Source organism: Pygocentrus nattereri, chromosome 12, assembly GCF_015220715.1.
Source record: "Pygocentrus nattereri isolate fPygNat1 chromosome 12, fPygNat1.pri, whole genome shotgun sequence".
NCBI lineage: Eukaryota > Metazoa > Chordata > Actinopteri > Characiformes > Serrasalmidae > Pygocentrus > Pygocentrus nattereri.
Window position 1 is genome coordinate 38323849 of NC_051222.1, and position 14327 is coordinate 38338175.

General features: G+C 41.5%; 1 protein-coding gene across 1 annotated transcript in view; it reads right to left on the reverse strand.

Moving 5' to 3' along the window:
* Window positions 1–3430: 3430 nt before the first annotated feature.
* slc27a1b (solute carrier family 27 member 1b) overlaps window positions 3431–14327 on the reverse strand; it is a 23472-nt gene continuing 12575 nt past the window's right edge. Inside the window, exons 7-13 of the mRNA XM_037543852.1 lie at window positions 12860–12969; window positions 11375–11584; window positions 10287–10413; window positions 8775–8912; window positions 8217–8381; window positions 6130–6276; window positions 3431–3920 (exon numbers count right to left, since the gene is read on the reverse strand). Of these exons, the coding sequence (XP_037399749.1) occupies window positions 3763–3920; window positions 6130–6276; window positions 8217–8381; window positions 8775–8912; window positions 10287–10413; window positions 11375–11584; window positions 12860–12969 (1055 nt within the window). The 3' untranslated portion in view covers window positions 3431–3762. The remainder of the gene's footprint in view (window positions 3921–6129; window positions 6277–8216; window positions 8382–8774; window positions 8913–10286; window positions 10414–11374; window positions 11585–12859; window positions 12970–14327) is intronic.

Sequence of the window (14327 nt, forward strand, 5' to 3'; positions counted from 1 at the left end):
GGCTTCAGTCGTGCTCTTCCGCCAAACTTCAGTTCTAACAGAACTACATTTAGTAATAAAATGCTGTATAGTGCAAAGTTTTGGGCATTTAAGTAAATTGCTTAAAACCATTAACCTCAGCAGTGAGTTATATACTATATAACATTGGAATAAAGACGTATAAACATAAACGCAGTAAAAAGTAAAAAGTATTTCTTACTTTCAATATAAAAGTAGCCGATGGTTACAGATTTCTCCTGGACACTTACTTAGTTAATAATTAGATCAACAAAATATTGGATAATAGTTACAAGTAATATTGAGCTTCCTTGAGTAGCTATTTTGGAAATGTTTAAGCAAACATACATAAAACCACTACTTACTGCATTAAAATTAATCACATTTATTCTAATATTAGTGGGTTTTTTTATGCACATATAAACACATACTGTCCAGATTAACAGCCTTTTGAAGTATAAAGTACATTTTATGCAAAGGGACTGACAAAAATTAACTTTTAATTTCATTTTTAAATTATCATTATTTGTGTGCAATCTCTGAAATAAAGCTACTAAACGGTCGCCGGGTCAGTGCCCCTCCACACACCCCGCCTCGCCTCGCCTCCAATCTTTTACTCTACTGCTCTGTTTAAAGCATTCGGTTATGAAAAGGTACAAATACCAACTTTTCATCTGGAGAACCTGATTTAAGCTCCACAATCAGACCTGAAAACCACTGCAGAACCTTTGAGAGAACATTTCCATTGTCATTACCTTGATGAACGAGAAATGTACCTGAACAGAACCTTCAGTTCTAGCTGTATATGTACTGTAGGATGCTCCAAGAGACTGGTTTACAGTGCATGACAAACAGACAAAGAGTAGAAATGTGACTTGAGGGTTCAGGAGTTTTTATTTGCCCACAGTTTCACTTAAAACAAACTAAAGCAGAGGGTGATTCAGACACAGCAGAGGTCAGTTTGCTCTTCATCTATGTCCATTTTATTACTAATAGAAGATTCCAGTGTCCATCACAGTGTCTACAGCAGAGTGTAAAAGCTCTATCAGAGAATTATTACAGAAATTAGACCGATTCTGATCAGTGGCACCTGCATTTTACAAGTATAAGGCACTTGGTCAACTGAACATTTTTAAAAATCATCGTTATTACTCAAGTTATTCATCAGGGCATAATTCAACATTATTCATTCATAGTAGTTTACTAAAGTTCATGGAAAATTCAGGAAATACATTCATTTCAAAGGTAAAATCAAATTCAGTGCATCAGTGAATGTCAGTGATGAGAGGAATTTGATATGGTCAGAGGAATTGACCCAAATATCGTCATTCACAGTACAAAATTAAGAGCTTATATAGAATATGCAGCTGCTTCATAGAGCAGGTGGTCGGCACAGTATTAAAACAATGGGATCGACCTCGGTCTCATCATAGCTTGGATGCTATAGAGCTTTAATGACCTATTTAACAACACCAAAGTGTTTTAAGTGTTTGCAGTGGTCCGATATGATCTACCAGGCATTCTGAGACATGATCAGACATAGGTTCCTCATTGGTTCTTGTTTTGTTTCATAGAGTTCTAGGGAAAAATAAAAAATCTTGGATTGCTATTGCGTTTCCCTGAAACTCATTTTTTAAAGGTCTTCCTGCACAAATGGATTCAGTTCATTCAAAACCCAACAGTCCTCATTCTTACCCCTTCCTCCACCAGCTTCATCAACATCTCCTACCGATATGTCTTACCGATGTCTCACTGTATCAAGTACAAACGTCTCCTGCTGACTTTCAAAGCCCTTCATGGTCTCATACCTCGGTGAGCTCCTTCTCCTTCATCCTTACTGCCCCCTCTCGCTCCTTCAGATCATCTGGCACTGGACTTCTTGGAGTCCCACCACAACACTTGCATCAATTGGTGGAAGCGCTGCTGCTCCTAAACTCTGGAAGTCTTCCCCAAAATCTCTTGGTGACTTCAACCTTCTCTTTATTTAAAGCTCAACTCAGAACCTTCCTCTGTACTGCACACCATTCTCCTACACTCTTAAAACAGAAGGTCCTTCAAGGGTTCTTTAGTAAAGAACACCCAGAGAACCCTTTGCATGATTAAATGGTTCGTTACATCATGAAATAGTTCTTCAGACTGATGAAGAATGTGCTGAAGATGATTCTGTATAGAGCTTTCTTTTAAAACGTTCCGTATAAAAGTTCCACGTTTTTCCAAATTGCACCAAAAGGCATTTGTCTATTGTTATGATGTCAAGCTTGTAACAACAGAAGAACCATTTGGGTGCTATGTAGACCTTTTCAAAAATGTTCTATATAGAACTTTACATCACATGTTCCTTCAGTCTGAAGACTAGTCTGTGCAGCCCCTACTGTGTTGTTGTTTTACTTAATGCAAAGCGTCCTTAGGTTTGCGAAAGTTGCTAAATAAATTGAATGTATTATCATTTTAGAACTTCTACACTATGTAGATGTTCTTCAGACTTTACAAAGGTTCTTCACACTCATCCTCCATTGAAATGAGTTGCAAAGAGTATAATTTTATACGGTGCATTTTTCCTCCATAACTCGGCTGGAGAGGTACAGTTAATGAACCTTCCTGGTGAAGAAGATCACAGAACCCATTAAAGTGTCTGTTGGTCCCTGGTGGTTTTCAGTAGTCGCTAATGGTGTTCTGTGTTTTCCTGATGGGTTGATTTCACAGTGTAAAGGATTCTGATCGTTTAATCAGGTGGGACTGATTCCAAATACGTCACTCTAATGGCAACCATCAAGCCAATTCCTGTTGGTAAGCAAAACCATTGGGTTTTACTCCTAATGGCCCTGCAAACACAGTTACGCTGTGACAATGTGCCACAACATCGTCTGCAGTGTAATTGCCCAGAAAGTCATGACAATGTTGTCTGAGCACCTTCTAGGAGGCCGTGACGACGTTGATGATACAGTAAAAGTAATCGGTACTACATTGACTGTACATCGTCACGGCCTCTTAGAATCATGAATACGTTCAGTTTTAATCAATATTCCAGTTTTGATAACCGGCTCTGAAAGTCTTCAGCCTGGCTTTCATGAGTTTTAGTCGTAGCTGTTTTGTTTCTTCTGTGAATAAACCCGACATTTATGCCTTAACGGCGTGGTAGGTTTCATTTTGAACTTTTCCATATTTAATTACCTTGTTATCACCATGGCAACGCTAACATACATTCAGTGTAGCTCTTGTGGTCCAGCAGTACATGGTTCGCTGTGGCGGCACAGCAGCACAGACGTCATCCATGTCAGGCTGAGAGTGCAGGGCTGCAGCCAGAGCCTTCTCGTTTTGTCTGGCCCAATGGCCCAACTCTACAAACTGGCCGTTTTTGAGAAAGCTTGGCCTTAAACGGGTAGAAAGGAGGCCTAATGGAGCCTCAAAGGCACTGTGGGTAAGACTGTGTTACATTCGCACTTTTTTATTCACATTTTAACACAATATTTTTTCTTGAATTTTACAAAAATGTCATTTCACAAAAGAATTAATAAATTAATATTTGATCAGATTTTGTGGACGTCAGCCACAAGTTGTTAGCACCACTGTTCTAAAATCCAGAGCTTTAGTTAGTTCCACTGTCTGTGCTCAATGGCAGACATTAGTTTAGATCTAATACCTCGCTGCTGATGACCTCGAGTGTTTATCCCAGCACTACTCTCTGACCACAGCGAGACTAAAATACAGCAGGTTGGTTATTACAGAATATACACAGCACTACTGACAACTGACCTCCGTCTCCCCTCATAAAGATGCCCTACCCTCCTGGATTGAGTTATATAGTTCCTCTGTTAGAGGCTCGTAGCGCCTCGCCCGGCCGTTTAGAAAGTAGAACCGGTCGTTTGAGAGCCGGGGGTCAAATCCCTCCTTCTGCAGCCGCGTCTTCTGGATCTTAAACGTGCCTGGAGGAGGATGACAGATGGTAAGAGTCTTTATGTAAACATATAAATAATAAAACAAGGACAAGAACCACGACTTCAGAACATCAGAGATTCATTAACTCCTGATTTGTTCAGTGATAAAAATCAGGAAGATGAAATGCTTAGTAAATATTTAATAAAATAAAACACAACAAAATAAAACAGAGTGTTTTTACATGAATGGAAATTAAGAAAATAGAATGAAGAAAATTTGCTGTATTTTTTGAGCACAAAATTAAAAGCCATAAAGAAAACATAAAATTCATGAACAAAAGGCCTGAATCAGATCAAGGAATGGAAATTCTTGTTTTTTTTGTTTAGGTTGTTTTTTTTATTCTGCATAATTCAATAGTTGAGATGTAAAAAAATCCTTCAGAGTGGTTTGACATAACATCTAAACCAGCAGTGAACCTACACGCATCTTCTGAAAGTTTTTGTAGGAATAAATCTGAAGAAATACGTTTTCTTGGGAGACGATTTTCCCTTAAAATGCCTCGCCCCAATTAATACACAATATAGACCATTATATTTTTTCCAAAACTATCATAAAGCAGCGTCTCTGGCATCAAGCAGTGAATTCAAAACTCTTTTCTGTAGGAACTTTCTGTGAGGGAGTTTTTACAGGTGGACGTCTTGTTCCTATCACCACCACTGTGAACGACTCTGACTCGAGAACAGAACGTTTCACACCAAACCGCTCTGAACAGAGGTGGACGAAGTTCACAAACCCTGTACTTGAGTTAACGTAGAGTCACCCAACGTAAAATATTCTTCCAGTAAAAGTAGAAGTTCCTCCCTTTAGACCTCCACTTGAGTAAAAGTACTAAAGTATTTCCCTTCAAATGTACTTAAGTATAAAGTAAAAGTACTAAAAGAGTAATTCTGGCTCTGATGTCCTGTTATCATTTTTATAACCAGACTGGCTTCATGAACTCATTTCAGGTGAAAGTTCCCCAGCGTCTCTCTTGGTAAACCAGTCTTTTAATAGAACGTCATTAATTAGTGACGCTGACGTCTATTAAAATGATCAGAAGCACAAAACACTGAAGGTAAACAGTTTCCATCAGGGAGAACCGAGTGGCTCTGAAATCACTTTTTACACACAAGCAAAGTTTCAGTTTCAGATTTATTTACAACTTAGTTCCAAGTTTAAGTTGAATAAAAACTGGCTTTAAACTCAGGATCACAGATGAGCTCCTTTACTATGTTGATCTGTAGGCGTCTGTTCATAAACATAAACCAGCCCAAACTCATTTACTATAAAATGAAATGGTGTTTGTAGAAATTCAGAAAAAAGCCGCGTCAGTCTCGACTGCATATGTGGACATATTTCTATATTGAGCTCTATTTACACAAAGTTAGGTTAGTTCATCATTTATGTTGAACAGACTCTCCCAAAGTTTTACGCTGCTGCGCTGACGTTGAACCGCGTGCTGCACTGGGTCGGTATGACCAACAGGTCAAAACCAGCTCTAAACAAAGTGACCGCTGGGCCCTGATTGGTGCTCTGGCTTTGCGCTTCTTTCGCTTTGACATGTTACGTTTTTATACACACAGAAACCAAAAGGAATGACAGATTTCTCAAAATGTAGGAGGAAAAAGTCGGATATTAGACTCTGAAATGTAGTGGAGTGAAAGGAAAAAGACGCCCAGAACGGAGAAACTTCAGTACAGATACACCAAAAATACTAAAGTACAGAAACTAATTACATTTACTCAGTTACTCAGTTACTCAGTTACTGTCCACCACTGGGCCTGAACGACTTTATTTACCATTAATATTTGAGGAAATTGTGAAAAACAAGTGGCTTTTTTAAATTTGCTGTAAGAACAAAGTAATGCTAAAAGAAAATGTTTGAAGCAAGCTATGAAGTTATTTATTGCTACAAAACAATTTGCTGGTAGTATAGATGCGAGTTTGTCCACAATAACCAGCAACGACGTTAACCAAAACAGTGCAAGGCAAGATAACAGAACCACCACACATCAGTGAAGACGGCCAGAGCGACATGCCTTTATATGATGAATGAAGTTAGAGATGTTTGGAGGTGTAACAGGTCGGCTGCTGTCTAAGTTGAGGAGTGCAAATACTGCAGTGTGATGCCACGAAGTAAACATTACAGCCGTGTTGAAGGAGAAACGGAAAGAACCAATAGAATTCTAAGGAATGATCTCTTGCTCTCTCTCTGACCTGTTGTGTCCACTTCTGGAGAAAGGCGTAAGAAGACAGGGCAGGCGTACGAGGGGAGGGACTTCTGCACCTCCTGCAAGAATGTTTCACAGTCAAAGCTGCCTGTGCTGTCAGCGATGGCAGCCATACCCGCCTTTCCCTCCACGCCTGGAGAAAAGGAAGAAAGAGACAGAGGAGAAAAGGTTAGAAAGACAGAGTAACGGCACATTTTAACATGCCTTACAAAGCCAAAGACCTCAGCTAGGACACCTTCCCATTCACTGTATCACACAATGTATCGTTCTCGTATTCAACATGTTCATTTTGTGTCCTGGGGTCCAATTTTGGCCCATATTCGTGTGTTTTTATGCACCCAAAACATTCAATCACTCGTCATCTAACCTGCTAATTCATCTCAGGGTGCTGGAGTCTATGCCAGCGTTTATTGGGAGGAAGGCAGGAAACACCCTGGACAGGACGGTCCATCACAGGGCAGACACATAGACACTAACAGTGACACCTAGGGGCAATTTAGCCTCTCCAGTTGGCCTGACTGCCTGTCTTTGGACTGTGGGAGGAAATCTACGCAAACACGGGGAGAACATGGGAACTTTAGAGAGGACTCTGGTTACCCAGCCGGGGAACTGAACCCAGACCCTTCCTACTGTGAGGCATCAGTGCTACCCACTGAGCCACCTGCACCAAAACACCAAAACCACTCATACTGCACACAGCGGACTATGAACACTGCCTTTCATACTACACTCACCAATCAGAGCTGTTGTTTTATTCATTATTATTACCATCGCACAAATTTAACATTCTACTGCCATGTAAATAACACATCGCAACAGTTATTCAATACAGTGTACATCTCCAACATGTTCATGTATGTATCTACACACCTATAATCTATTTTTGCATATCTATAATAGTAATTTATTCTATATACTATAATGTTGCACTATTGCTACTATTTGCACTTCTGGTAGATGCTAACTGCATTTCGTTGCCATGTACTTGTACTGAGTAATGACAATAAAGTTGAATCTATCTATCTATCTATCTATCTATCTATCTATCTATCTATCTATCTATCTATCTATCTATCTAACAGTCCATGTTTATTTTTATATGACCATTTTCCAACCTCTCTTAATCGCATAGTAATAAACTGTCACTGTCCCTTCAAAACAGATATATGTAAATGACCTCAGTCCTGATTGGCTGCTCTGTATCGTGCCTCAGTCAAAAAGCAGTCATTCAACAAATTCTAACAGGCTTTTTTTTGTTGTTTTCTTTTTTCAGTTTCAAGAAAGAAAGAAAAAAAAACTTGTTCAAGTTAAAAGACATTCATAGTTCACTAATATCCAATGATCCAATTGACCACCAAAAACTTTCTGGAAGAATGAGACTATAGGCATTAAGCAAATGTGTTGACATTAGATTTGGCTCCATCATTTCATCAACAAGAGGATTAATCTTCTTCTCACCTGGACAGCTTCTTCCTCCAAAGTTACCCTACCACCCCACCCTTAACTAAAAGTGGTGAGATGATCATCATCACGGTATAGCTTAGCTACCCCAGAAGTAATCCTTAGCCTCGGGGGAAAGTCTTCCTCCGCAACTATGGTACATCACACAGGAGGCTAAAACTGTCCTTAGCCACTAAGGGGCAGCATTTTCCTGCATCCAAACACCACCAGTCCAGCCAGCCTCATCGCTGAAAAGCAGTGTCACAGAAGCACCATGTGGCTGCAATGTAGGGTCAATCAGGTCCCTGGTCCTCAGAGCCTTGTAGCTGCGATACAGCATCACTCAAGGCTGCATGATTGCTGTAATGTAGCGTCACCCAAACAACCAGCCCAAGGAGCCTCTGAGCTACGGGTGGAAACTCAGTCTTGGCCACTATCTCAGTGAATGTGATGGCGAACTCCTCAGCCAGCAGGGGAACAACAAGCACACATGAACAACACAAAACAAACGAAAAACCGATGTAAATCGGCAGCCGTACCGTGCCAGCATCCTTATAATGGTACACAGCCAGAAACACTCCATGCAAGTAAGAACTTTGCTGCTCTACCGGTCACTGTAACACCTGCACTGACCTGGAACAGAGACTCCATACACTGCTACGTCCGTCTGGTTCAGCAAAGAGCTCAAAACTCCTTCCACTTCTGTGGTAGAAACGTTTTCGCCTCGCCAGCGGAACGTGTCCCCACTGCGGTCTCGGAAATACATGTAGCCCAGTTCGTCCATCACCATCAAATCACCTGAGAGACCAGCAGAGACAACATGGTACACCAAGCAACTATTACAAGAACAGATTAGAGAAAAGTCAGTTTTCCTTCTAATTTGTAACGGAGTCCAAGCTGAACGATTAACATCATTTGTAATGAACAGTTTGGTATTAAGTGTCAGAAACCACATAAACAGATTAGAGATTACTGAACAACTGCACTTGCCCACTTTTAAATCTGTTGTTGTAAATTTGAAGATGAAATGAACAAGGATTCAAAATGCTTTGAAAACAACCAGCAGGTGGCGTAGGTTTGCCCTTTCTTTCCACACAGAGGACTAAAGAAAAAGCCAGGTAAACAAAACTTAGGGAATAGTTAAGAATGGCAGAGTGCTAAAAGTAAAGGTGGAAGGGTGTGGGCTGTTACCTGACAGGTAGGCGGAGTCGCCCTTCTTGAAGACATTGTGCACAATCTTCTTATTCGTAGCTTCTTGGTTAGCATAGCCATCAAACCTCCTCAGGGGGTCCTGCTGGTTGATCCATCCAACCAATACTCCTGGTTCACCTAGAGGACACGTATATTACAGTTAATACCAATGTATATGACATGTCATGTGGCCCGGAGACTGCTTTAGAACTCAGGGCACATCTTGGTTCTTGAGCTTCAGCACAAAGGTAGCACTGCTGAAGTTAAGGTTAGATTTTGAAGTGTCGGTGTAGCCAGTGTGCAAAACACTGCTTTGTTTTCGGGGTGGGGGGCTTCTCCAGCATTGGTGAGCTGGAGCTCTTCTTTTGTAAAGTTTCTGTTCTAGTGAGGTTCTGCTCCTCATCTCCTCTTCGGTTTTTAGTGTGGGAAATGAGGAACAGCCACTCTTCATTCCAAACTTTTGGGAAACTGGGCCAGTTTTTTAGGTTTACAGACCTGCTGCAGCTTTTCTGGTTTTGCAGAGGAATCTGGGCAGAGTTACGGTTTCTAGGCTATGAAGGACCAACTGGGTGAGCCAGTCTGCTACAGCGCCACCCTGAGGCAGAGCAGTGCTGCAGCTCTAGTTAGTTAAGACCACCAAAGACAGAAGGTGGTTGTGATTGAAGCAGATAAACAACTTTGTTTCCATGGTCAACTACTATTACTCTAACTTACTTTAAAAGAGATGGTGTTTCAAGGATTCCTTAATAAAGAAAATTATTCTATACAGAACTATGAAAAGTCAACCACGAACACTCAATATACCCTTGGAACCATGAACAGGTTCTTGGGATTGATGGAGAATATGCTGTAGATGGTTCTGGATAGAACCTTTTTGAAAATGGTTCCATATAGCACCCAAGCACATTTTCCATCAGGCTGAAGAGCCCTTTCATGATGCAAAGAACCCTTCATGCAAAGGGATCTTTGAGTGTTCATGGTTCTATACAGAATCATTTTCTTTAGTAAAGAACCCTTGAATCACCATCTTTTTTTAAACGTGGCGTGAACAGTCTAAAGCAGACTTCAGCTCCAACCCTAATCAGCCCTACTTATTGGTTTCAGAAAGCCTTAAGTAGCTGAAGGAGATGTTCTGGACTTGGATTGGCGGTGAAGGCTTAGGGAAGCCAGATCTCCAGGAGAAGGGTTGGTGACCACTGGTGTAAATGAACTAGCAAACCTCAGCTACGTTCTTAGGAGAAGGAGTAAGCAAGAAAATATTGTGTTTACAAGTTGCCTATTTGCACGACTGATGGTAGCAGTGCTTCCACGGTAAAAGTGCCTGGTGAAAACTGCAATGATCTAAGAAGCACTTTGTCTCTCATCAGGGTGCAAGAACTCAGCACAAGAGCTTGTTTAGTAATATTTTCATTTGTATCTAATTTATGGTCAGAAATCAAGTGAAGTGGCCTTGTCCCCCACCACCAATAGCTAAGCCCCTCATAGTAACACCAGCATGTGTACGTTCCTCACCTGGTTTACAGGGCATACAGAGCCCCCTACTGTCTCTGATGAGCTCCATGGTCTCTTCATCCACCTTCAGCAGTCTGATGGGGTAAACATTAGGCAGGATCACGCTGTTAAAGCCACACGCCCCCATCTGGACAAAGGACAGATAAAACTTCTTCAAAATGACACATCAGCCTCAGGAGAGTGTGACGCACTGCTGCAAGAGCTAGAAGGGCATTTCTGTGTCCTAACATTTTTCAAAATATCAAAATAGCCCTCATCAGTGTAATAAATTATCCTACAGTACATCACTGTCGAGATAAATTACATTATAATACACTTTTCCGAGCAAGTCATTGGTACTCTCAGGACCAATAGGACCAATAGTGACCGATAGGAGGTTTTCGTTAATGAAAAGAATATAATTACACCTGATGAGAGGGATTTAGTGCAACGTGTGAAACAATGAGCAAAAATCGTTGGATTCATAGTTTTTGATAGTATTTTATGCAGCACACCTGGTGCTTTTTTCTGTTTTTCATTCCTCAGAAGAAATAATTATGGTAGTTCATGAAAACGTCTCCAAGTATCTCCTACTTTTCCATATCACTCACCCCAATTTCAATTTCTGTTGTCATGCTATACATATGAGGACATCCATAGAAAAGAAAGGTAATTGTGGTGAAAACAACACATGCTCAACTGAGGACCAGCAAAATGTCCTCACTTGGGCAAAAACTTCATGTAGTCATATCATAGTGAGGACATAGTGAGTTTGCATGTTCTCCCCGTGTCTGCGTGGGTTTCCTCCGGGTTCTCCGGTTTCCTCCCACAGTCCAAAGACATGCAGTCAGGCCAATTGGACATGCTAGATTGCCCCTGGGTGTGAGTGTGTGAGTGTCTGTCTGTGTGTCTGCCCTGCGATGGACTGGCGGCCCATCCAGGGTGTATCCTGCCTTCCGCCCGAAGACTGCTGGGATAGGCTCCAACCCCCCCCCGCGACCCTGACGGAGGAGCGGCTTAGAAAATGGATGGATGGATGGATGGACATGGGGTCCTTACCAGTATAGCACTACAAGAACACACACACACAGACACACACAGACACACACCTTGCCGTCCAGGTTGGCGATGCTGCAGTTACACTCTGTAGCTCCATAAAACTCTCCGATCTGTCTTATATTGAAGCGTTTGGTAAACGATTCCCACACGTTGGGGCGGAGCCCGTTTCCCATGGCAACCCGAATGCAGTGGCTCGACTCAGAGGGGCGCACCGGTTGGGATAAGAGGTAACGGCAGATTTCACCGATGTACTGGACCACCTACACACACACACACACACACACACACACACACACACACACACAATACCTTTAAATCAACTTAACACACTTTTCACACATTTATATTAACGTATATTTAACTGTAATAAGACTATAAAACACATCACACACCCCGTGGGGTCAGGCAGTCTGCTGGACTTCCTCTTCCTAGAACCCTCATGACGTCACAGCAACCCACCTATCAACGTTCGGACTGTGCTGCAGGTTCTAGTTAGTTTAGTTTTATAGCCCGGGCTTTAGCCATAGTTCATTATATCCCGTGTGTTGCTGGATTTGCCCCTTTTTTGACGACGATGTTGGACCATGAACTGACTAGTAAAGCTACTTTTGCTCTTTTCGTCCACCAGCGTCTGCCTGATTCTGTCCCATCACAAAATACCCAATATGCTAATAACAAGTTACTCATTACTGATTACTTATACATATTAATTAACTTATTACTATGCATTAGTAACCGAATGCATACTTAGTAATTGGTGACTTAGTACACTGTTAACTGATAGTTTGGTCTGTCAATAGTTCACAGCTTAACTACTCATTAACTATACACTAACTGCTGATTATTAACCTGCTAATGAACTGAGAAGTGAGTTCACTCTTCAATAAGTTACATGAGAATGTACTTAAGTACTTGTGTCCTCAATTACTAATTATGAAGTACTTAATCAGTAATTAATGTTTAATTAGTTAATTAATATATGAATGAGATCACTGACTCGCATATCATTCTCACAATTGGCCCCTCCCAGTCCTCCATGTGCTTCCTTGTTTTGATTCTTCCCTGTTCTGCCCCCTTGTTTCCAGACTCCGCCCTTGATGCTTTCCACCTGTGTCTTGTTAACCACCTGTGTCTTGTTAACCTGTGCCTGTATTTAAGCCCTGTGTTTCCCCCTGTTAGTTTGCTGGTCTTTATATTGTACTGTTCGTTTGGTGTTTGTTCTCCTGGCCTCCATTGTTTGTTTATCCTGCTTTCCTTTTTTGTAATGTCTGTCCCTCGTTCTATCCGTGTTGGCTATCTGACCCTGGATTGTCTAGACCCTGAGAATGGATTTGCCCCTAATAAATCTCATTTCTCTCAGTGAATGCGTCTGCTTCGTCATCGCTCCCACGCGTTACAATAATAAATAATTTTCAATTTTTTAATGGAGAGGTGATATCGGTCGGTCATAACATGGGTGCATCGGTTTTATTAAAAATACGCCAATACAGTAGAGAGGGACTGTCCATCAGCAGTAGACCATAAACCCCACTTACAGTGCAGTTGTATCGGACGCAGTCGTCCCAGAACCGGCTGGCGGAGAACTTCCTCCTGATCACCACCGTCAGGCCATGCACCAGACATTGACCCACCCCCATGATGTTACCTAGGAGACAAAGGACAAAGACACAGCTCACCACAGATCTGTGGGAAACACCACATGGACCAACGAGGATCTTCCACAGATGAATGTATTTGTTTTTATGTTAGATTGGAGATGTTGGATCTCCTGAAGAGAAACATCTGTGCAGCTCTCTGTCTTGACCAGTTTGTCAGTAAAGAAAAAAATGTAATAAATAAAATAAAGTTGAACTAAAAGCATCTTTAAAAGCTCCTTCTAACAAGCTGTTATTGCTCAGTTTGCAAATTTCAATACTCACTCACTGGACACTGGAATCTGATATTCACAGATTTGCAAAATGTTCAGAAAAACTTCAAAATTTTACTTTATTTTTCGCTGTAATTCCTCTCTCTGCTCTATTATGGCACGTTTTATAGTAGTTCAATTCTAATTGACCTAAATTTATTTTAAAAATGACCAGGTCCACTGAAGAACCCACTACTGTCACCTGTGCTGTGCGTATTTGGTCATTTTCGGGTACAACTGGCGAAACTGGTCAGCGTGCCGAGCGACTGCCTAAACAATTACACCTGTGCGTGATCCACTTACTTCTGGACTTTGTTAAATACAGTTCTGTGGACATCGTGGACGTTTTAGTCTCTTTACGACCAGTGCTTTGATCCATGTGGCCATAATCACTACACTACTATTATTCCAAACCCCCTGCAGTTACATCATATGTACACAAACACAGCGTCCAGTTTACTGGATACCCCTCTCTTGTAACTTCACCATGGTGACTGTAGCTCATGTGCTGGTGCAGTTTTAATACATTTAGTCATGTTGAATGTGTGGGAGAATGGGTTGTGTCTTGTCGGAGGACCGTATGGTGTGTGTGATGTGCCTAGGCAGGGAATCTAGCCTCAGTCTCATGCGTGAAGAGCAACTTTATGATGTTAACCATCCTCTAGCCCTTTGTTGATGGTCAGTTTCTGATCTCAGAACTGCTCTTCCCTAGATATTTTTGGGTGGTGGGCCACTTTCAGGCGACACTGACGTCTCTAAAAACACCAGGAACACCACTATGTCTGATGCACTCATACCAGCACCACACACACCACCATGTCAGTGTCACTGCTGTGCTGAGAACTAAACATTGACCAAATAACATCTGGACAACACGCTGATAAAGAGAAGCAACACATGCACTACAGTCAGTAATTGTACATTGATATAATGACCTATAAGATAGGAGGAGCTCAGTACTGTATCTAATAAAGTGGCCAGTGAGTGGAAGCACAGGGTAGGTGTTTCTAATAAAGCGGCCAGTGAGTGGAAGCACAGGGTAGGTGTTTCTAATAAAGTGGCCAGTGAGTGGAAGCACAGGGTAGGTGTTTCTAATA